This window comes from Delphinus delphis, chromosome 9, assembly GCF_949987515.2.
Source record: "Delphinus delphis chromosome 9, mDelDel1.2, whole genome shotgun sequence".
Taxonomy (NCBI): Eukaryota; Metazoa; Chordata; class Mammalia; order Artiodactyla; family Delphinidae; genus Delphinus; species Delphinus delphis.
Window position 1 is genome coordinate 80,134,611 of NC_082691.1, and position 24,852 is coordinate 80,159,462.

Here is a 24,852-nt window from a genome sequence, read left to right on the forward strand (position 1 = left end):
AGGGAATTAGTAAGCAAGAAACTTAGACAAGAAAATCTTTTAGAATGCACGTTGAAAGGTCGTAAAAATTAGAAAGAATGGAGGAATATTAAGAGCCATGGAAAATAAATGTAGACATTCCAAAATATGTCTGATACAAGTTGCAGACAGAATGAAGAAAGTTGGATTAGAGAAATTGCTCAAAATATAATAGAAGAGCATTTCCCCAAACTAAAGACATGAGCTCTCAGATAGAAAGGATCCATCACCAAGTCTCAAGCACATCACAGTAAGGTGACTAAGGATTAAGTGAAAATTCTAAAATCTTCCAGAAAGAGGAAACAAAGAACTGAGAATCCCATTGACATCAGACTTTTAATCAAAAACAGCTTCAAAGTTATAAAATAAAATAATTTTGAAAATAAGTTTGAATCTAACCTTCTACACCCACTCAGACTAAAACCCAAAATGAGGTTCATTCAATAGGACTTAGATGGTTCACCTCCCATGTGTAATATCTGAAATAATTACTAGAGAATATGTTCCAACAAGAACAATAAAGAGGGGGAGGCCTTCAAGACGGCAGAGGGAGTAAGACATGGAGATCACCTTCCTCCCCACAAATACATCAAAAATGCATCTACACGTGGGACAACTCCTACAGAACACCTACTGAACACTGGCAGACCTCGGACTTCCCAAAAGGCAAGAAACTCCCCAGGTACCTGGGTAGGGCAAAAGAAAAAAGAAAAACCAGAGACAAAAGAATAGGGATGGGACCTGCACCTCTGGGAGGGAGCTGTGAAGGAGGAAAGGTTTCCACACACTAGGAAGCCCCTTCACTGGTGGAGATGGGGGGTGGGCGGGGGGGAGCTTCAGAGCCATGGAAGAAAGCACAGGAACAGGGGTGAGGAGGGCAAAGCGGAGAGATTCTCGCACAGAGGATAGGTGCCGACCGGCACTCACCAGCCTGAGAGGCTTGTCTGCTCCCCGGCCTGGGTGGGCGGGGGCTGGGAGTTGAGGCTTGAGCTTTGAAGGTTGGATCCCAGGGAGAGGACTGGTGTTGGCTGCGTGAACACAGCCTGAAGGGGGCTAATGCCCCACAGCTAGACGAGAGGGAGTCCGGGAAAATGTCTGGACTTGCCTAACAGGCAAGAGACCATTGTTTCGGGGTGTGCGAGGAGAGGGGATTCAGAGCCCCACCTAAATGAGCTCCAGAGATGGGCGGAAGCCGCAGCTATCAGGTCGGACACCAGAGACGGGCATGAAATGCTAACACTGCTGCTGCAGCCACCAAGAATCCTGTGTGCAAGCACAGGTCACTATCCACACTGCCCCCCTGGGAGCCTGTGCAGCCCGCCACTGCCAGGGTCCCGTGGTCCAGGGACAGCTTCCCTGGGAGAACACACGGCATACCTCAGGCTGTTGCAATGACACGCTGGCCTCTGCAGCCGCAGGCTCGCCCAGTATTCCAATTATAACTAACGTACCCATCCCTCCCCCAGGCCTGAGTGAGCCAGAGCCCCCTAATCAGCCGTTGCTTTAACCCCCTCCTGTCTGGGAGGGAACAGATGCCCTCAGGCGACTTACACGCAGAGGCAGGGCCAAATCCAAAGCTGAGCCCCTGGGAGCTGTGCAAACAAAGAGGACAAAGGGAAATTTCTCCCAGCAGCCTTAGGAGCAGCAGAGTAGATCTCCACAATCAACTTGATGTACCCTGCATCTGTGGAATACCTTAATAGATAACAAATCATCCCAAATTGAGGTGGTGGACTTTGGGAGCAATTGTGGACTTGGGGTTTGCTGTCTGTGACTGACTTGTTTCTGATTTTTATGCTTATCTTAGTACAGTTTTTAGTGCTTGTTATCAATGGTAGATTTGTTTATTGGTTTGGTTGTTCTCTTCTTTTTTTTTCTTTTATTATTACTTTTTTATTTTAATAATTTTCTTTTTTAACTTTTTATTTATTTATTTTTTCTATCTTTCTTTTCTTCTCCCTTTTATTCTGAGCTGTGTAGCTGACAGGCTCTTGTTGCGCCAATCTGGTGTCAGGCCTGAGCCTCTGAGGTGGGAGAGCCGAGTTCAGGATATTGGATCACCAGAGACCTCCTGGCCACACATAATATCAATCGGCTAGAGCTCTCCCAGAGATCTCCGTGTAAACACTAAGACCCAGCTCCACCCAACGGCCAGCAAGCTCCAGTGCTGGACGCCCCATGCCAAACAACTAGAAAGACAGAAACACAACCTCACCCATTAGCAGAGACGCTACCTAAAATCATACTAAGTTCATAGACACCACAAAATACACCAACGGACGTGGTCCTACCCACCAGAAAGACAAGATCCAGCCCCACCCACCAGAACACAAGCACCAGTCCCCCCAACCAGGAAGCCTACACAAGCCACTGAACCAACCTTACCCACTGGGGACAGACACCAAAAACAATGGGAACTATGAACCTGCAGCCTGTGGAAAGGAGACCCCAAACAGAGTAAGTTAAGCAAAATTAGAAGACAGAGAAATATGCAGCAGATGAAGGAGCAAGGTAAAAACCCACCAGACCAAACAAATGAAGAAGAAATAGGCAGTCTACCCGAAAAAGAATTCAGAGTAATGATAGTAAAGATGATCTAAAATCTTGGAAATAGAATGGAGAAAATACAAGAAACGTTTAACAAGGACCTAGAAAAACTAAAGAGCAAACAAAAATTAATAAACAACACAATAAATGAAATTTAGAATTCTCTAGAAGGAATCAATAGCAGAATAACTGAGGCAGAAGAACGGATAAGTGACCTGGAAGATAAAATAGCAGAAATAACTATCACAGAGCAGAATAAAGAAAAAAGAATGAAAAGAAATGAGGATAGTCTCAGAGACCCCCTGGGACAATATTAAATGAACTAACATTAGAATTATAGGGGTCCCAGAAGAAGAAGAGAAAAAGAAAGGGTCTGAGAAAATATTTGAAGAGATTATAGTTGAAAACTTCCTTAACATGGGAAAGGAAATAGTCAGTCAAGTCCAGGAAGCACACACAGTCCCAAACAGGATAAATCCAAGGAGAAACATGCCAAGACGTGTATTAATCAAACTATCAAAAGTTAAATACAAAGAAAAAATATTGAGAGCAGCAAGGGAAAAGCAACAAGCAACATACAAGAGAATCCCCATAAGGTTAACAGCTGATCTTTCAGTAGTAACTCTGCAAGCCAGAAGGGAGTGGCAGAACATATTTAAAGTAATGAAAGGGGAAAACCTACAACCAAGATTGCTCTACCCAGCAAGGATCTCATTCACATTTGACAGAAAAAGTAAAACCTTTACAAACAAGCAAAAGCTAAGAGAATTCACCACCACCAAACCAGCTTTACAACAAATGCTAAAGGAACTTCTCTAGGCAGGAAACACAAGAGAAGGGAAAGACCGACAATAACAAACCCAAAACACTTAAGAAAATGGTAATAGGAACATACATATCGATAATTACCTTAAATGTAAGTGGATTAAATGCTCCACCCAAACACCTAGACTGGCTGAATGGATAAAGAAACAAGACCCATATATATGCTGTCTACAAGAGACCCACTTCAGACCTAGGAACACATACAGACTGAAAGTGAGGGGATGGAAAAAGATATTCCATGCAAATGGAAATCAACAGAAAGTAGCAATTCTCATATCAAACAAAATAGACTTTAAAACAAAGACTATTACAAGAGACAAAGAAGGACACTACATAATGATCAAGGGATCAATCCAAGAAGAAGATATAACAATTGTAAATATTTGTGCACCCAACATAGGAACACCTCAATACATAATGCGAACGCTAACAGCCATAAAAGGGGAAATCGACAGTAACACAATCAGAGTAGGGGACTTTAACACCCCACTTTCACCAATGGACATATCACCAAAAATGAAAATAAAAAAGGAAACAAAAGCTTTAAATGACACATTAAACAAGACAGACTTAACTGATACGTATAGGACATTCCATCCAAAAACAACAGAATACACTTTCTTCTCACGTGCTCATGGAACATTCTCCAGGATATACCATATCTTGGGTCACAAAACAAGCCTTAGTAAACTTAATAAAATTGAAATAGTATCAAGTATCTTTTCCGACCACAACACTATGAGACTAGATATCAGTTACAGGAAAGAAAACTGTAAAAACTGCAAACACATGGAGGCTAAACAGTGTGCTTCCAAATAACCAAGAGATCACTGAAGAAATCAAAGAGGAAATCAAAAACTACCTAGAAACAAATGACAATGAAAACACAACAACCCAAAACCTATGGGATGCAGCAAAAGCAGTTCTAAGAGGGGAGTTTATAGCAATATAATCCTACCTCAAGAAACAAGAAAAATCTCAAAATAAACAACCTAAACTTACACCTAAAGCAATTAGAGAAAGAAGAAGGAAAAAAACCCAAAGTTAGCAGAAGGAAAGAAATCATAAAGATCAGATCAGAAATGACTGAAAAAGAAATGAAGGAAACAATAGCAAAGATCAATAAAACTAAAAGCTGGTTCTTTGAGAAGATAAACAAAATTGATAAACCATTAGCTAGACTCATCAAGAAAAAACGGAGAAGACTCAAATCAACAGAATTAGAAAGGAAAAAGGAGAAGTAACAACTGACACTGCAGAAATACAGAGCATCGTGAGAGATTGATTACTACAAGCAACTATATGCCAATAAAATGGACAACCTGGAAGAAATGAACAAATTCTTAGAAAAGCACAACCTTCCGAGACTGAACCAGGAAGAAATAGAAAATATAAACAGACCAATCACAAGCACTGAAATTGAAACTGTGATTAAAAATCTTCCAACAAACAAAAGCCCAGGACCAGCGAGCTCCACAGGCAAATTCTATCAAACATTTAAAGAGCTAACACCTATCTTTCTCAAACTTTCCAAAATATAGCAGAGCGAGGACCACTCCCAAACTCATTCTACGAGGCAACCATCACCAATACCAAAACCAGACAAAGATGTCGCAAAAAAAGAAAACTACGGGCCAATATCACTGATGAACATAGATGCAAAAATCCTCAACAAAATACTAGCAAACAGAATCCAACAGGACATTAAAAGGATCATACACCATGATCAAGTGGGGTTTATCCCAGGAATGCAAGGATTCTTCAATATATGCAAATCAATCGATGTGATAAACCATATTAACAAACTGAAGGATAAAAACCATATGATAATCTCAAAAGATGCAGAAAAAGCTTTCAACAAAATTCAATACTCATTTATAATAAACTCTCCAGAAAGTAGGCAGAGAGGGAACTTACCTCAACATAATAAAGGCCATATATGACAAACCCATAGCCAACATCGTTCCCAATGGTGAAAAACTGAAGCCATTTCCTCTAAAATCAGGAACCAGACAAGGTTGCCCACTCTCACCACTATTATTCAACATAGTTTTGGAAGTCCTAGCCACAGCAATAAAAGAAGAAAAAAAATTAAAGGAATCCAAATTGGAAAAGAAGAAGTAAAACTGTCACTGTTTGCAGATGACATGATATTATACACAGAGAATGCTAAAGATGCTACCAGAAAACTACTAGAGCTAATCAAAAGTAGCAGAATAAAAAAATTAAGGCACAGAAATCTCTTGCATTCCTATACACTAATGATGAAAAATCTGAAAATGAAATTAAGGAAACACTCCCATTTACCACTGCAACAGAAAAATAAAATACCTAGGAATAAACCTACCTAAGGAGACAAAAGACCTCTATGCAGAAAACTATAAGACACTGATGAAAGAAATTAAAGATGATACAAACAGATGGAGAGATATACCATGTTCTTGGATCGGAAGAATCAACATTGTGAAAATGACTATACTACCCAAAGCAATCTGCAGATTCAATGCAATCCCTATCAAACTACCAATGGCATTTTTCACAGAACTAGAACAAAAAATTTCACAATTTGTATGAAAACACAAAAGACCCCGAATAGCCAAAGCAATCCTGAGAAAGAAAAATGGAGCTGGAGGAATCAGGCTCACTGACCTCAGACTACACTACAAAGCTACAGTAATCAAGACAGTATGGTACTGGCACAAAAACAGAAAGACAGATCAATGGAACAGGACAGAAAACCCAGAGATAAACCTATGCACATATGGTCACCTTATTTTTGATTAAAGAGGCAAGAATATACAATGGAGAAAAGACAGCCTCTTCAATAAGTGTTGCTTGGAAAATTGGAGAGCTACATGTAAGAGAATGAAATTAGAACACTCCCTAACACCATACACAAAAATAAACTCAAAGTGGATTAAAGACCTAAATGGAAGGCCAGACACTATCAAACTCTTAGAGGAAAACATAGGCTGAACACTCTATGACATAAATCCCAGCAAGATCCTTTTTGACTCACCTCCTAGAGAAACGGAAATAAAAACAAAAATAAACAAGTGGGACCTAATGAAACTTAAAAGCTTTTGCATAGCAGAGGAAACCATAAAGAAGACAAAAAGGCAACCCTGAAAATGGGAGAAAATATTTGCAAAAAAAGCAACTGACAAAGGATTAATCTCCAAAATACATAAGCAGCTCATGCAGCTCAATATCAAAAAAACAAACAACCCAATCCAAAAATGGGCAGAAGACCTAAATAGACATTTCTCCAAAGAAGATATACAGATTTCCAACAAACACATGAAAGGATGATCAACATCACTAATCATTAGAGAAATGCAAATCAAAACCACAATGAGGTATCACCTCACACCGGTCAGAATGGCCATCATCAAAAAATCTACAAACAATAAATGCTGTAGAGGATGTGGAGAAAAGGGAACCCTCTTGCACTGTTGGTGGGAATGTAAATTGATACAGCCACTATAGAGAACAGTATGGAGGTTGCTTAAAAAACTAAAAATAGAACCACCATATGACCCAACAATGGTAGCAATGACCCAACAATCCCCCTACTGGGCATATACCCTGAGTAAACCATAATTCAAAACGAGTCATGTACCACCATGTTCATTGCAGCACTATTAACAATAGCCAGAACATGGAAGCAACCTCAGTGTCCATCAACAGATGAATGGATAAGGAAGATGTGGCACATATATACAATGGACTATGACTCAGCCATAAAAAGAAACAAAATTGAGTTATTTGTAGTGAGGTGGATGGACCAAGAGTCTGTCATACAGAGTGAAGTAAGTCAGAAAGAGAAAAATAAATACCATATGCTAACACATAAATATGGAATTGAAAGAAAAAAAAAAAGGTTATGAAGAACTTAGGGGTAGGACCAGAATAAAGACGCAGACGTAGAGAACAGACTTGAGGACACGGGGAGGGGAAAGTGTAAGCTGGGACGACGTGAGAGAGTGGCATGTACATATATACACTACCAAATGTAAAATAGATAGCTAGTGGGAAGCAGCCGCATAGCACAGGGAGATCAGCTCGGTGCTTTGTGACCACCTAGAGGGGTGGGATAGGGAGGGTGGGAGGGAGATGCAAGAGGGAGGAGATATGGGGATATATGTATATGTATAGCTGATTCTCTTTGTTATAAAGCAGAAACTAACACACCATTGTAAAGCAATTATACTCCAATAAAGATGTTCGAAAAAAACAAAATAAAATAAAATAAAAAATAAAGAGAACAACAACAAAAGAATAAAGAGGAAAAATTAAAGAAGTAAGCAAAAACTTCCAAAAAAGGTTTTAAGCTAAATATAACACATTTGAAAAAATTTATATATTACATTGATGTAAATATATAAAAACAATAGGAAGTTATAATTATATAGTAAATTATAATGATGTAATATACATACAATTGTAATTCCAGATCAAGTCCTCACTGAACAGGAGGAGTGAGTGAGGAGGAAGAAGAAATGAAGAAAAGCCTGCTAGGGTCCTTGACTTGTTCATGGACAATATATAGAGCCTGATTAAATATGCGTTTGGTATTAAAAAATTAAGTCCATTAAAATTTTTTTATGAGTAACCACTAGAAAAATAGAAACAAAGTACCTACTTCTGACCTATGAAAGAACAAAAAAAAATGGAAAAGAAAACTTTAGTCAAACCAAAAAAAAAAAAAAGTTAGTAAAAATAACAAACAAGAATAAATAATAAATCAAAAACAAAATGAGATGGCAGTAATGAGTACAAAAATATCAGTAGTCACACATAATATAATCTTGCTTGAAACAAGAAAGATATAAATACCAAGCACTGAACTCAAGAAGTTCAAGAATAAAATAAACATGATACAAATAAAAAGGTATCTATCAAGATAGAAGAACGTATTAAATTGAAATTTACTCCTTTTACTGTCTTTTAACCAATCCCTCTGTTTACAGTTCACATCTCACTTCCATCTTCCACAGAACCTCCAATTCACTTTCCGAGATTCTGTGGGGCAAACTGATTTGGTTCTTGACGCCAGCCCCCTTGGCAGGCATTTAGATTTTCACTTCCTCTGCTCAAGTAAGTCAATGCTTCCCCATCTGCTTTACAACTTTAAAAAATCGACTGACATTTACTCTTCTCTCTTCCCATATATTCTTTGTTCCTGTATGTTTATGCTTTTCTTATTCCCTTAATATCATTTTATCCGAGTTTGGAAAGTGTTGTAGTGTAGTGTAGTGTTGTTCATTTCCCCACCTAATAGCCTTTCTCTCCGACTTCCTTACTAACAAAATCTCAGTCTTACTGAGGAGCAACAATATGAAACTTTAAAAATGTAATTATCACATAGTCCCAGCAGGGACAGTGAAGTCACATGACCCAGTTCAGGTCAATGAGATGCAAGTTGAATCACTGGCAGGGGCTTTCAGGGAAAATTCTTGAATGGCATCCATGGGACATGCTCCCTTGATGTCTCCCTTCTTGCAGAATGCAGACATTATGCTGAAGGTTCATTAACCATTTTATCATCATACAGTAACAAGTTCATGATAGTAAGATTAATTATTAGAGTGGAAGGGTAAAAGGAATTCAGGTTCCTGATGACATCACAGAGCCACCAGCCAGGCCCCGTACAGTAAGAAATTAAAAATTCATTTGGACTGAGAAAATAAGAATCCATCAGGCTTGAATACCAGGCACGAATAAAGTCAGCTACAAAATTAATAGGAAGCAATATTTTTCCCAAGGACACTATGCAGGTTGTTATGACATTAGTAAAATGTCATAACAACCCCTTCTTTGAGTGACTACTATTTTCTTTCTCTCTGAGAAACTTTGTTCTCTAAAATCATAATCTATCATAAACTTTGCTGTCTGAAATTAGATCACTAAGAATGAAACATCCCACTCTTGCCTGAAGGATCTGTGTTATTTTGACAGAGAGAAGCAGCCTTGATTTACAACGAACGTGCTGAACTTCAGAGAAGAAACACATCCACATCTCTCTCCTAACTTTGTTACCAAAGGAACAGGACTCTTTGGTCCATGTCTCAGTCCAGACTTGATGCTGACCCATCTACACGCAACTTTGTTGGACAGAGACAATCAAAATACTGTAACACTTAAATTTCACCAAAACTTCACTCCTCCCCAAAAGTCTATAATAACTCCCCCTTTTCCTTTTGTGTAAATTAGTTTGGACTGAAAACGTAAACATTTTCAGGCTGGAATAATTGCAGGCACTGATAAAGTCAACTACAAAGTTAGCCGCGTGGTTCCCCTGCTGAGCAGTCTCCTTCAGTGCAATGAGTCAACAGACCAAGACTACAGGCTCCTCTCTCAACGTCCTAAGCTGATTGGGCTAGAGCAGCAGTCTAGCTCCAGGTTTCTTGTCACGCAAAAAACAAAATCACTGCTTTCAATTCTTTTTATTCAAGCAAAATGATGCTAGGAAGTAGCAGAGATAAAATGCATATGCTTTGTATGTCATGTTTAACTGATATCCCAAATGTTTAACAGGGTAAAGGTGTCCACTCTTCCCCAACTGATCAATGTACTTCTGAGCAAGACCTGCAATTTTTCATGAAAATTGCAAACTTACTCTAAAATTCATATGGAAGAAAAACTTGCGTTAATAGTCAAGACAGTCTTGAAAAGGAAGAACAATGAGGTAGAACCTAATGGACCAGGCCTCAAAATATATTACAAATCAGTAGTAATTAAAGCAATACATTACTGACATAGAAAAAAACGTATACATTAATGAAAGAATGCAGAAGTCAGAAACAGATGCATATATATATGAAAATTTAGTATACATTACTGTGGAGAGAATAAACTTGAATATTCATGGTACTGAGCAGTTGGCATTACATTTGGAAAAAATAAAATTTAACTCTTCTTCATATCATTTTTAAAAATCCAGATAAAGTTGTACACACACACCAACTATAAAAGAAAGTTATACTTATGACTGTGGGATGAAACAGCCTTTTATAACAATACATAAAATGCAAAAACCATAAAAGGGAATATTAATAAGTTTGACTATAATGAAAGACATCATAAACTAAGTATGAGTGATAGGTGGAGAGAAAATATAAAAATATATTTAACATCTATAAGGAGACAACAATTTTTTCAAATAATATGTACTACTGGTGAAGTCAGCATGGAATGGGCTCTTATAAATGGTTTATGCATACATCATTTGGTACAAGATTTCTGAAAAACACTTGGTAATATCTAAAACTTTTAAAAAGTCATCATTTTTTCCCCTAGTAATTCAACTTCTAACATCTTCTCTAAGTATTTTTTAAATGCACACTACAATTTATATAGCATTAAGATTTTGATGAAAACATGTCTAAATGTCCTAAAAAAGAAAGTAATTAAATTATAGTGTTAACATTGTGGAATAAAATAATGCCGTTAAATTGTTTATAATAAATACTAAAAGGTAGAGAAATGATTGTGATATAATGTTAGGTGTACAAGAAACTTCTTTAAAGTTCCATGTATAATTATCTCCCAATGGAAAGAAAAAGAAAAATCTGGGTGAGGAATTTTTTGCAAATTTTTTTTATGATTAATGTCATTTGGAAAAAAAGAAGGAAAATACTATATTGACTATGTTTAGGGTTAGATATTGAATAAATTTTTGTTTAAAATGTATGGTGACAGAATATCAACAAAGAGACAGAAATTTTTAAAAAAAGAACCAAGTGGAAATTTAGGAGTTTAATAGTAAAATAATTGAAATGAAAACACAAAAAACAGGCTCAACAGCAGATCTTAACTGGCAAAAGAAAGAATAAGGAATTTGATGATAGATCATTAGAAACTATCCACCTGAAGAAGAGGGGGAAAAAAGGTAAAGGAACAGAGACTCAGAGATCTTTAGGACACCATCAAGTATACAAGCATACACAAGTACTAAAGGGAATTCTCCAAACTGAAAGAAAATGATATTAGATGTTAATTTTAACTCAAACGAAGAAATAAATAGCACCAGAAAAAGTAATTATGTAGGTAAAATATAAAAGACTATATAAATATATTTTCCTCTTTTCTACTCTTATTTAAAAGTCAATTGCACAAAAACAATAATTATAAAAGGAATTACAGGGCTTAGAACATAAACAGAATGTACATGTTTGTATGATAATAGCACAAAGAAGAAGGGATAAACTTGGAGTTCTATTGGAGCAAGGTTTCAATACTTTATTAAATTTCAGTTAGTATTAATACAAAGTATGTTGCTATAAATTGAGATGTATATTCTAATCCCTAAATTACACTTGGAGCAACCACTTAGCAAACAACTAAAAAAATTTTTTAAACAATAAAGCAATAATAAAAAAGACAACCTCACTAAAATTGGACAAAGTATCTGAATGTACATTTCTCCTAAGAATATATATAAATTGTTAATAAGCACATGAAAAATATTCAGTATAATTAGCCATCAGGGTATGCAAATCAAAACCACAATGAGATACCACTTCACACTCACTAGGATGGCAATAATCCAAAAGTGCTGATAAGGATATGGAGAAATTGGAATCCTCACACACTTCTGGTGGGACATAAAATGGTGCAGCTGCTTTGGAAAACAGTCTGACAGTTCCTCAAAAAGGTTAAACAGAATTACCATATGAGGGCTCCCCTGGTGGCACAGTGGTTAAGAATCCGCCTGCCAATGCAGGGGCAAGGGTTCAAGCCCTGGTCCGGGAAGATCCCACATGCCACGGAGCAATTGGGCCTGTGCGCCACAACTGCTGAGCCTGCGCTCTGGAGCCCACGAGCCACAACTACTGAAGCCCGCGTGCCTAGAGTCCGTGCTCCGCAACAAGAGAAGCCACCGCGATGAGAAGCCCATGCACTGCAACAAAGAGTAGTCCCTGCTCGCCACAACTAGAGAAAGCCCACGCGTAGCAACAAAGACCCAACTCAGCCAAAAATAAATAAGTAAATAAATAAATAAATTACCATATGATCTAGCAATTACATTCCTAGGCAGATACCAAGAGAAATGAAAATACATATCCACATAAAAACTTGTACGTGAATGTTTATAGCAGCCTTATTCCTAATAGCCAACAAGTAGAAACAAATCAAATGTCTATCAACTGATAAATGGGCAAACAAATTGTGGTATATATATTGACCTACCTACAGTAGGTATATACAATTGGGTACATACAATGGAATATTATTTTGCAATATAGATTGCAATATATTGATACATGTTGCAACATGGATAAGCCTTGAAAACATTATGCTAAGTAAAAGAAACCAGTCACAAAAGACTCCACATTGTATGATTACATGTATATGAAATGCCCAGAATAAGCAAATCAATAGAGGCAAAAAGTAGATTAGTGGTTGCCTAAAGCAGAAAGGAGTGGAGGGAAATAGGGGCTGGCTGCTATTGGATGTAGGATTTATTTCTGCGATGATGAGAATGTTCTAAAATTGACTGTGGTAATGGTTGCATAACTCTGGTTACACAGTAAAAAGTCATTTAGTATTCGCCTATAATAAAAGTTATCTTACCGCCTTTAATCTTTTAGCATGGTATTCTGCTGCTGAAAAATATTTTCCTGGTGCTACCAGTTTATCAGTCATATTTGATACATACACACCAATTTTAGTCATCTGTGTGGATGTTGTATTTGTAGTTTGCTGGAGCTTTCTTCTCTGAAAAACTGTCTAAAATAAAAACATTTAAAAAATTTAAATAAATATCCACTATATACACATAAAGTGAGTAAAGAACATATTTTCCTACACATTTAAGTTAATATCTTTTATTATTTTAATTACCATATAATTCCCTAGAAGATTTTAATTTTAGAGAGCTACACAATAAAACATTTTTTGATTCTGTAGCTTCAAAATCCTACATGGAAAAATAAAAATATTACCTGTGTATCCCTACAAAATGCATTCAGTTTTTCAGGAATCTTTTTAGGTACAGTTTGTGTTCCAGCATTGTGATATTCCATTCCTGTTACTTTATGTCTGAATCCACCAAGAAATGGTTTGTGAAAATCAGATTTTATAATCTCAACACCTACTTCCTGGTACTGATCAATGCCTGAGGAGATAAAACCAAGATTAAATGAAAGTTCAACTACAAAGGGACTCTAAAAAAATACTTTATCTAAAAGATATCAAATAACTAACCAGTTTGTACTCTGACAGTTATGATTTGAGAGGCATCACTTGATCTATCTAGTCTTTTGATTGGATATAGAAATGGATGTAAAGAAAAGATTTCAACTTGGACAATATCCTGGGGCTTAACTCCATGTTGTAGTAGCGTCTCATGGTCTTTAATAAGCATTCCTAAAAATGAGATAAAATTATAAAAAGTGTTATGGCAAAGAAATGATTATATGTACTCATTTTAAGGGATGGGAAACATCAATGGTGCTTATATGAACACATATTGTTTAATTACCAAATAGCGTATTGATGATGTCCACCTCTTGCTGTATTATTAGTATCAAAAACTCCACAATGGAAAAATTTAAGGTGGTACTCCCGAGCAAGAATTCAGCATTATAAGTAAAGTAAAAATACAACTCTCAACTAATCAGAAATACAAATATACAATAACCATGCAATTATAAACATTTAAAAATAAAAAACACATTCTATAATATAAGCAAAATCATATTCTAAACATCGATTCTCTAAAAAAATCACAATGTTGTATACATAAGCATAGGACATATCCATATCAGGGAAAGCCTGATTATTTTAATACACACTCCTAATGTATACACTCAGAGTTCTAAAGAATCCCTTCCTTTCTGTTTCTATAATCAGAAATTCATATAAATTAATTCATGCCAAGGTAGAGCTAAGACTCAGTTTTTTGCTGAAAAAAGTGTACATCATCACCTTACTTTTATGTTTTATTGCTTCAACTTATACCCCCAACCCCACTGGTTTATTTCATAAACTGACTATAAATTTCTTTCTGTATTTTAAGGCATACATAAATACGTACAATGTTACTGGCTGCTGCTTTGTATAATGATAGAAACTATAACAGTTTTCCAATGTATGTTCTTTCTAAATTACAATTAGGAATTTAACATAGCAAAGGTTTGTTTTACTCATTCTTAGAAATATGTCAGATACCACTAGTCTATTTTAGCTATGTTCAAGAAAGCACATTCAAAAATCTTTGAGTTTTGGGCTTCCCTGGTGGCGCAGTGGTTGGGAGTCCACCTGCCGATGTGGCGGACGCGGGTTCGTGCCCCGGTCCAGGGGTATAAGTTGGGCCGTGGCCGTGGCCGCTGAGCCTGCGCGTCCGGAGCCTGTGCTCCGCAGCGGGAGAGGCCACAGCAGTGAGAGGCCCGCGTACCGCAAAAAAAAAAAAAAAAAAAAAATTAACGTTATATGGATTTTGCAATAGGTTGAATAATGGCCCTAAAATATATCCATGTACATTCCTAGAGTCTATGGATGCTACCTTATATGGAAAAAGTGACTGCAGATTTTATTAAGTTAAGGATTTTGAGATGGGTAGATTATCCTGGATTATTCACATAAGCCTTAAATGTAATCATAAGTGCCTTTTAAGGGGAAGGAGGAGGGAGATTTGACTACAGAGAAAATGATATGACAGAAGCAGAGAGAGATTTAAAGATGCTATGCTGCCGACTTTGAAGATGAGGAAGCCCAAGAATGCAAGAAATGCAACTCTAGAAGCTGGAAAAGGCAAGGAAGCAGACTCTCCCCAGAGCCTCCGGAGAAGAGCCCTGCTGACACCTTGATGTTATCCAAGTGAAATTGATTTAGGATTTTTGGCCTCCAAAACCATAAGCAAAATAAGCCACTAAATTTGTTAATTGTTACAACAGTCATAGGAAACTAACAGAGATTCCTCTTCCAACTAACACAGAGCCCTCTTCAGCCCTCTAATTGTTTCTATTGTAGGCTTAGTCCCACCAAACTTGGACTCCAGTTCTAGTACTAGAAGAAAGTACCTGTCTTAGAGAGTGGTTGGCACAGAATCAAGCTCTTTTTTTATTGCTGCTGACATAAGCCAGTGGTGATGCATGGTATTTACACATAAAGAAGAAAAGTCATGAAGTGCAAAGAAATAGATTCTTAGGTACCACTGGCCAGGTGCTCAGTCTCAAAGTGCTCTCTCTTCTCCAGTTTTGAACTTCACCTTATAGTTAATGCCAAGCAGTTCCAAATTCCCTTTTTGGAGTCATACCTATATTTAAGTTCAGACTCTGCCACTCATAAGCTTTGGGAATTTGCAGAAGTTCCTCAAGCTTTAGTTTCCATCTCTCAAAAAAAATTAATAGTAATACCTACCTCAAAGGATTTTTGTGTAGATTGAATGATAATGTGATAATGTAGGCAGAATATTCTGTAGGACTAGCACATAGTAAGTGCTCATTGAATTAGCCATCATCATCAACATGATCATTATCATCATCAGTATCATTATTGTTACAATAACTATTTAAATTTTAGCTTTGTTTCCTCAATCAAGCTTTAGTAACCTGTTGTTTGAATACATGAACATCTTCCTATTGGAGCACATTCATTACAATAGTTTTCTAAAAATAATTTTGAAACAGAACTGATTGTTCTTCTCTGATTTGGCAAGGAGGAAGAACTTCATAGGTATGGCTTTTTCCTTTTTAGCACTTCGGATTTTCCCACCAAAAAAATGTTCTTACTGCCCTAGAAACTTGTGGCATCTTTATAAGTTAATATCAAACTTTTTAAAATAAAATATTATGATCTGTGCAGGCATATTCTACAGAAACATTTCCTGAGCTATTCTAGTCTGCTTAATTCTATCACAGTTACTAAGACCTCAGCCTCTCATGACACAAGGCTAATATAAGGTGGGCTACTCAATATTGCCCACAAAATATAAATAAAGTTGAACATCATCAGAATGTGAACTGATCTTAATGTACAGAAGACTGATAAACCATTTTCAGTCCTCTTCTTTTTCTATATATACATGCTCATTCATCATCTATCTTTTTAACCTCATTTCCTCCTACTTCCCATATATAATTTACTTCTATTCCCTCTAAATTCCTTACTACTTCCCAAAAGTCCCAGGTTTTCTCACCTCTTTGGGACTTAGCAAAAGTATTATCACTTTTATCAGATGAAGCTTTCTAGAATCTCCCAGTTTCCTTCCTCGCTATTCTCACAGTTTTTTGAACATATCTCCATCAAAACATTTACACACTGTGTGGTAACCACAGCATACATCTTCTTCCTTCCTAGTCTGTAAACAACCTGAAAACAGGGATTTTGTTTCATGTTTCTTTATATCTTTGGCTCTTAGCAAAGTATTTGGAACAAAGTATGTCCTCAATAATAATGTGTTGAATGAATGAATATATAACCACAGTATAATGTTCAAACAGTAAACATGAAGATATTTAGTTTAACAAATCAAAGAGAAGTCTTGATAAGTTTTATTAGCCTCCAAGCTTACCTGCACATCTCATCTGCAGGACATAAGATGGGACATCTAATAGAGATGAAAAATGATCCTTGAGGCGTTTTAGAACAGTGTCAACTTTAAAGGGTATTATAATTTCCTGGCCCACAGGAAGAAGTACAACTTTTACTGTAGAAAAAATAAGAGAAAAAAAGAATCACAGTTAAAAGCAAGGGTCAGCATCATAGAATCCACAGGCAGAGAAATACGGGACAATTTGTAATCACATAGAATGCAGGTTGTCTCTGCCATGTTCTCCCACCACATCTCCATAATAAGAGCTACTGTTCATTTTCTAAGAGGAGAAGTGACAAACATTCAGTTGCAGCATTTTGCTTTGAAAATCAATGCATAATCTCAAGAATTAGCATCAATGGTCAATGCCTGCTCCCCCAACTCCAGCTCAAAGTTCAGATCTCTCTTGCATTGCCTTATATGAGGATCAGTGCACGTTCGAGATTACCTCCTTGCCCAGAATACTGTGAGAAGGAGGAAATGAAACTAAAGTGCTTTTAAAGATTCTTTTAAAATCATTTAAAATTTTTAAAGATTCCCAATATCTGGTATATATAATTCAGATATAAACATAGGAAACATCTCAGAACATCAAGTGTTTTTGTGTAGTATTACAAAGGGAGACCCTGAGACCTGAACTTAGAAACATACATGCTTTGATTAGATATTTATACCATGCATCAGGAAATCAGTGTGTACTCATGAAGTTAAGAAAAACCAATAGGGAAATTTTCAAAGAAAATTTTCCTTGACCTTGCGATGACAAAAGATTATCTAAGTCCATTCTTCTTCCCATAATTGATTTATATCTATAGCTGGCAAAATGCAAAACAGAAAATCATTGTTTTTTACAAATATCTGGAATAACTATGCACAAATCTACTTTTCACAAAAATGGACATTATGTAGCTCACTCCCAACTCTATAAAATAAAAATCAAGACACATGTTAAAAATAGAGAAAAACTGTTATTATAAAATGATTATCTGTTCAGAAATTATAGGGAGGGTATATAATACTTAAAAACTAATTATGATGGGGTAAACTTTTTACTTTTATATCTACAGACTTTAAATTTTAATGGAGAAGATATAAGTAAGATGGAGTGGAGAGTACACATGTAGACCAAAAAGTTTCATATATTTCTAGATGCCTGACATGACAGTTTTCATAAAGCTCTATGAGACATTCATCACTAGTCCCAGCATGAAATGTAACAAGGCATTATTGATGCTAAGGTTCTTTAAGCTTGTTAAATATTATTTTCACAGTTCTTAGTAAGAGAACACTCTCACAGATGCTACATTATCAGAAGGCTATTTTAATTGTTTACTGGATTCAACATTCTATGATTAATGTATTTTAAATTTTCCATAGCAGTGACTTCCTAAGCTTTGGGAAGGGAAAGTTTGTTCAGGAATCTGTGAGCCTCAGGAAGTACAGGACCAAGACCACTTTTTTTTAAAATCATCATATATTTGGTAAAAGCTATAATCACAGAATTATCAAAAAATGGAGCCCAAATTCACAATGAATAATGTAATTGAGGGATAACAGCTTCAATTAGGCATAAATGGGCTTGATTACTTTTCCTCCTCCTTTTTATTCTTACTTGCAAGAGCTAACTACTCCACTAGATTCAAAAGCTACATTGTACCAGCCAGACTAAGCTGCTGTTATTGTTAAATGATGACCCATGTTCTCCACTCTATGGATGGAAACTCTCTCAAAAGTTATGGACAAGGGAGGAAGGAGCAGTCAGTTAACCACCCAGGTAGAATTCTCCATGTAACCACCTTCTTGCTGCTCCCCTTCTGCTTTGTTATCAAGAATGTAGTAATAACTTCCACATGCCATGGGATCAACATTATGTCTTTAAAATTAACCCATAATGAAAGACAACAATGATTTTTCTGAAGCTTAATATAAAGTTAACACTAAGCAGAAATATGGAAATATGTAAAAGCAACGAGATATGTAGAATGAGTACTGTATATGAAACTAGAAAAATATGGTGTCAAGTTCCCATCCCCCTACTTGCTAGCTATGTACAATTAATTCCAAAATGGCATGCAAAAGAATTACAATTATACTCAAAAATTTCTCCCTAAACATTTTAAGAACCTATTTTATTTTGGAAAAACAGAGAGACAACACTTTAAAATTTATTGATGCTCCTTTATTTAGGGAAGTAGATACTGCAGAATAAAGGAGAGGCTTCACACATAATTGAGAGATTCAAGTGGCATAGCCACAGAGGTTTGGTGGATAAGAGAGTGGGAAAGTAATATCAAATATAAAATAAATCTTCAAGCAAAAGCAAACAAGAAAAAACAACCATTCTTCAAAATGAGGCGGAAAAAATACCCTATCATCCCTAGGTAATACCTGTTACTGACGAATCTTTCATTGATGTTTTCAGAGATTCCTCTACAGCCTTTATTTTTTCCAGAAATGCCAGAGAATCTTTTGAATATTGTTCAGCTGACTGCACTGCATTATCAGATTTAGCTAGAGACTCTCCACCGTCTCCTGGAGAATATGAAACTTGTTCATCTGCCGTAACGTCTTCCATGAGTTGCTTGACATCATTTAGTTCCAGGTTTAAAACGCTCTGGTCACTCGGCTCCTCAACACGTTTTTCACGGCCCCCACTAGATGGTTCTAGTTCAGATTCACAGTCTTCAGTTTGATCTGACTCTGGAACCTCTTCTGAGGGAACTGGAATATTGGTAGTCCCAAAAGCATCCTCTCTTTCTTTTGATGAATCAACATTCTGAGCATCAGATCCTTCCTCCTGGTCAGACATTGTCCTGAATTAAAAATAAATAAATAAATAAATAAATAAATAATACATATATATATATATTTACTACACTTAAAACTTCTACACCAAATATCAAATTCATTGCTGGCATACAGCAATGTTCATAGTATACTATAATGTGGCTCATTATTTTTTTAATATTATCTTAGTAATGGCATTAGGCAAAAAACATTGGTGAATTTTTAATAAAAACACCACAGAAAGTAAACATGTGTACCAAAAAAAGAACCTCAAAACACAATAAATTTGAGAGAAATATTCTATGAAGAATATATTTTAAAAATTCTAAAATATATTGTCATCTCTTATTCAATGAACAATGCCTTGTGAAAGAAAAATTTTTTTCAATAGCCTTTTTTCTAAAAAAGTCTATTTATGCTTCTGACATTGCAACTGAATAGAAGCTCCAAGGAACCTGACATCTCCACAGCAACTATATGCTGGAAAGTACACACTGTAGTAGCTTTGCTCTCACAAATTGTAGCAGAGGTGTCCAGTGACCTCTGTCCCCCAAAACAAACATATCAACAAACAAATGTGGGTTGATCTTGGAGCTAACTAGGGCCTAAGCTACAGCAACCAAGACTTTTAGGTTGGGAAACAGTACGACAGCATACAGGAGCTTGGGCCAGGGTGGGCCAGAGCAGCCCAGAGCCAGGCATCAGAGGCAGGAGCTGGATCACAGCAGTGAGAAGCCAGTATAGCCAGGAGCCTACCTATAGAGGTTGGCAGCCAGGGAAAGGGGATAGGGGAAGTGACCCTGAGGCTGATTTCCGAGGCAAAAGCACAGGGAAGATTAAAACTTGAAATAGTAGTGCGATGGAAAAGCTGTGTTTGGGACTTTCACTTAAGCATAGATCCTTATGGAGAAAAAAATTAACCTTAGTGAAGTTCTCTGGCTACCAGATGACAAATTAAAAATAATTAATAATAACAATATCCTGAATAAAAATGTATACTTGTTGAATTCAATGAATACAGCATTAAAGCTGAAGAGAGAACTAGTGAACTGGAAGATAAATCAAAAGATTGTATATAGACTGTTGCAAAGAGATAAGGATATGAAAAATATGAGAGATTAGGAGCCATGGAGAAAAGAATCTCCCTGCCAACTCAAGGGGACTTGGGTTTGAGCCCTGGTCCGGGAAGATCCTACATGTGCGCAGCAACAAAGACCCAACACAGCCATAAATAAATAAAAGAAAATTTTAAAAAAATATATTAAAAAAACAACAAAGAGTGTGCAACAGAGACTGCACGTAGCCTGTGAAGCCCTTTTCAGAAAAAGTCTGCCAGCCCCTGATCTGGCATGTGCCAAATTGGAGTCCTAGAAGAAAACAAAGATGGAAGGGAGAAAATATCATAAAAGGTAATGGCTGAAAAATTTTCAAAACCGATTAAAAATATGAATCTACAGGTCCAGGAAGCACAATATAAAAATATACTTAACAGGATAAATAGAAATAATTCATAGCCATTTATATTGTAATTAAATTACAGAATAACAGAAAATCCGAAAAGCAAACAGTGATCAAGGACATATCGTCCACTGTTTTGAATCATATTTGCTGGCATTGATGCAAAGGAAAGAAAAGTAAAATCACTGCAATTTCTCATCAGAAAAATAGAAGCCAAGGCAATAATAGACTAATTAAAGGAAGGTTAGCACATGACTAATTAAATTAGCACATGACTAATTAAAATAATAGACTAATTAAAGCTATCAACCCAGAATTGTACACCCAGCAAAACTATCTTTCAAGAAGAAAAACAGAAACATTTACAGACAAGTTATCACCAAGATATCTGCTCTAAAGGAACTTCTAAAGGATACAATTGAAGAGGAATAAAATAGGCCCAATGTAAGTCTGAAGCGCAAGAAGGAAAGGCTAACAAATAAATCATAAACATATGGGTAAACCCAAATAAATATTGTCAACACAAAATAATAGCAGAAAATTAAAATATGAGACAATAAGAATATGTAACTGGGAAGGGAAAGATGACAATAAACTATTATCAATTCCTTATACTGTTTACAAAATTGAGAGCTATGATATTCTTAACTCTAGACATTGTTAAATTAAATATGCATAGTTAAACTTCAAGAACCAATAAAAGAACTGAAATAAGGTTTTAAAATTCCGGAACAATAAAGAGAAAAAAAATGAGACAAAACTGAACAAAACTTCAACTTTTAAGAAGTTCGAGAAACTTCTTTAGGCTCTCACCCACACACAAAAATCTTCCTTTTGGTTATTTTCTCCTATAACAAAGTTTAGTGGCCTGATTAGAAAGAGAGCACCATAAAGAAGCCTTACCTCCTAGCAACATAATTATCTACCCTTTTTGGAGAATCTGAGATAATGCTTTTGTTTCTATCTGGTGGGTTAGCCTCCCCCCAAAATGGCCAAGACAGCATCTTCTAAAACAGCAACAGCAACAAAATCAAAAACTTCTGCTCTTCAAAAAAGACAACTAGAAGAATCAAAAGGCAAACCATACACTGGGATGTAGTTTTTTGCAAAACTCTTAATCTGATAAAGGACTTGTACACAGAATATACAGAGAACTTGCAAAACTCAATAATAAGAAAAAAAAACAGTGAAAAAAATGAGGAAAAGATTTAAACAGATCCATCACCAAAGAATACACACAAGAAAGCAAATAAGCAGAGCCAGGACAAGATTGAGGCAAGCGTGGCACCTGCGCTACCTTATACACGCACTTGCACCTGAGAATAAATGCCTCCTAAAATTTTAGACCTAGTTGCCTCACTCTAACCCTGGCCCTGAGTACAAGCACATGAAAAATGCACAATATCATTAGTCACTAGAGAAATGAAACTTCAAATCACAATGAGATTTCACTACACATCTATTAGAATAGTTTTTAAAAAATTTTAGCCCAACAATAGCCAGTGAGTATGAATACAAGTGGAGCTCTTTCTTATACCTTGAGGCAAAAATGAAAACTGATATAGCATTTGAGATAACTGTTTGTCAGGTTTCTTGTAAAATTAAACACATTTATCATATGACCCAGCAATCTGTATCCTTTACCCATGTGGAATGAAAAACTACATTCACTCAAAATCTTCACACAAAAGTTAATAAAGGCTTTATTTTTAATCACCAAAAACAAGAAACAACACAAACGTTCCTTAGCTGAGGAATGGATACACATACTATGATGCATTCATAAAATGGAATACCACGCATAAATAAAAAGGAATAAACTATTGATACACACGTGTGAATCTCAAATAAATTATGATAAATGAAGAAGCCAATTCTAAAGGCTACATACTGTATTGTTCAATTAAGTGAAAAAGCAAAGCTCTTGGTTCACAACCTCCAGAATTCCCTGGGTAAAACAGAAATTGAACCTGGTACACAGAGGGCAAGGACAATCGAAGAAAGAGGCAGACCGCTCCAGATTGCAGGTGGCAGGTTTAATAAGCAAGGACACTTACAAAGGAGGATTGTCTTAGGCAGCCTAAAGACAGTAAGTCTCAACATCTACCCGCCAAAATCCTGAGTTTATGAGATCTTAACTGGGTTCAGTCAGGTATACAGTTCCGATGGTCTCAATAGCACATCTCCTAGTCCAGGAACAATGGGCAGAAGGTACATTCCAAGGACAGGAGAGGGGGAAAGAGCCTCCGATTGCCCCCCTGGGTAGTGGGTAAACCGGAGGTCATGTCCTTTCAATGACCTCTCCTCCACCAAAAGCACATACCAGTATGTACAATGTTACAGATACGACTACTTTTGTATACGTGTAGAATACCTCTGGAAGGTGAACTGGAGGACAGGGAGTTGGGGAACATGGGTGCAAGACAGATTTTCACTGTTCATTCTTTTTACTGTTTGAACTTTTAATTATGTATTAAAGGGTAAATGTTATAATCTTTAAAAAGTTGTTTAAAAAGAAAAAAAAACACTCTACTATGATTGCATACAAAAACGTCCCCCTTTCACCTACAATGCATAATTTCGTTGGTATATCCAGAATATTAGTGTAAGTAGTAAGGCAGAGATACAGTTTTCCCTTCTACCAAATAGACTTGTTGAGCTTTTAAGTTTCTTAAGAGGGCACAGCAAAGACCGTGGGTGGAGAGGAGTGAAAGAGGAATGTCTGAAAGCGCTCTATTTACTAAAGACGAAAAATGGTCACCATGGATGGCTAAACATTTTCTAATGCCAGACTGGGTTGCACACACGTCTTGCTTCTATATTATTAACCGTGATAAACACTCGAGGTGGGAGGTGAGGTACACCTCCTAGCTTGATGCCGCTACTTCCGAATCCCAAATTAGAGATAAGAGCCAGAAAAGGAGCCAAGAAAGATGGGATGCTTTGCGCAGTTTTTGGGTTTTGGGTTTTTTTGCGGTACGCGGACCTCTCACTGTTGTGGCCTCTCCCGTTGCGGAGCACAGGCTCCGGACGCGCAGGCTCAGCGGCCATGGCTCACGGGCCCAGCCGCTCCGCGGCATGTGGGATCTTCCTGGACTGGGGCACGAACCCGTGTCCCCTGCATCGGCAGGCGGACTCTCAACCACTGCACCACCAGGGAAGCCCATTGCACAGTTTTTTAGGCAAAGGTGAAACATTCCCGAGTGGCCATACAGTCCCCAGAGCCCAGGTTGCATCAACGCCCCGCACAGAGCCCTCGGAGTCCAGCGCCTTAGTCACCCGCTCAAGGTCGGCCTAGGGGTCGGGCCAGTCTAGGTCAGCCAGAACCTGTCCTCCTACCTAAGAAACGCAGTTAGTCGGGTAGAAGCGGTTTCGCGGTCTCCTAGAAAGCCAACTCCACACGCCGAATTCTGTTTCCGGTTGTATCCTAGCAACCTCCCCGGCACCACTCCCGCGAGAAGAGGCGGTGCCCGCGCTTAGAAAAAAAGGGTCGAGTGATGGAGCCAGGGGAGGGGGCGGGGCCAGGGGAGGGGCAGAGAGAAGGAATGAAGCAGAGGTTGGGGCGGGGTGAGGGAGAGAGCAGATTTGTTACCTACTCGCTACCTAGGTCCGAAAGTGGTTCTGATGGTAACCACTCTCTAAGCTGTCTTTCACACTTGTGAAATGGCACAGTT

General features: G+C 37.2%; 1 protein-coding gene across 3 annotated transcripts in view; it reads right to left on the bottom strand.

Moving 5' to 3' along the window:
- The window catches only part of IQUB (IQ motif and ubiquitin domain containing), a 126,087-nt gene extending 101,473 nt beyond the window's left edge, over window positions 1-24,614 (bottom strand). For 2 of the 3 annotated variants that reach the window (XR_009520668.1, XM_060020811.1), the window contains exons 1-6: window positions 24,518-24,614; window positions 19,322-19,746; window positions 16,913-17,047; window positions 13,603-13,764; window positions 13,341-13,513; window positions 12,970-13,125 (exon numbers count right to left, since the gene is read on the bottom strand). Coding sequence is in view for 2 of the 3 variants with exons in the window: in XM_060020811.1 (XP_059876794.1) it covers window positions 12,970-13,125; window positions 13,341-13,513; window positions 13,603-13,764; window positions 16,913-17,047; window positions 19,322-19,742 (1,047 nt within the window). In the remaining variant the exon portion in view is untranslated. Of the gene's footprint in view, window positions 1-12,969; window positions 13,126-13,340; window positions 13,514-13,602; window positions 13,765-16,912; window positions 17,048-17,686; window positions 17,749-19,321; window positions 19,747-24,517 lie in introns of those variants that run through there. The other variant, XM_060020812.1, reaches the window with a different exon arrangement.
- Window positions 24,615-24,852: the final 238 nt, after the last annotated feature.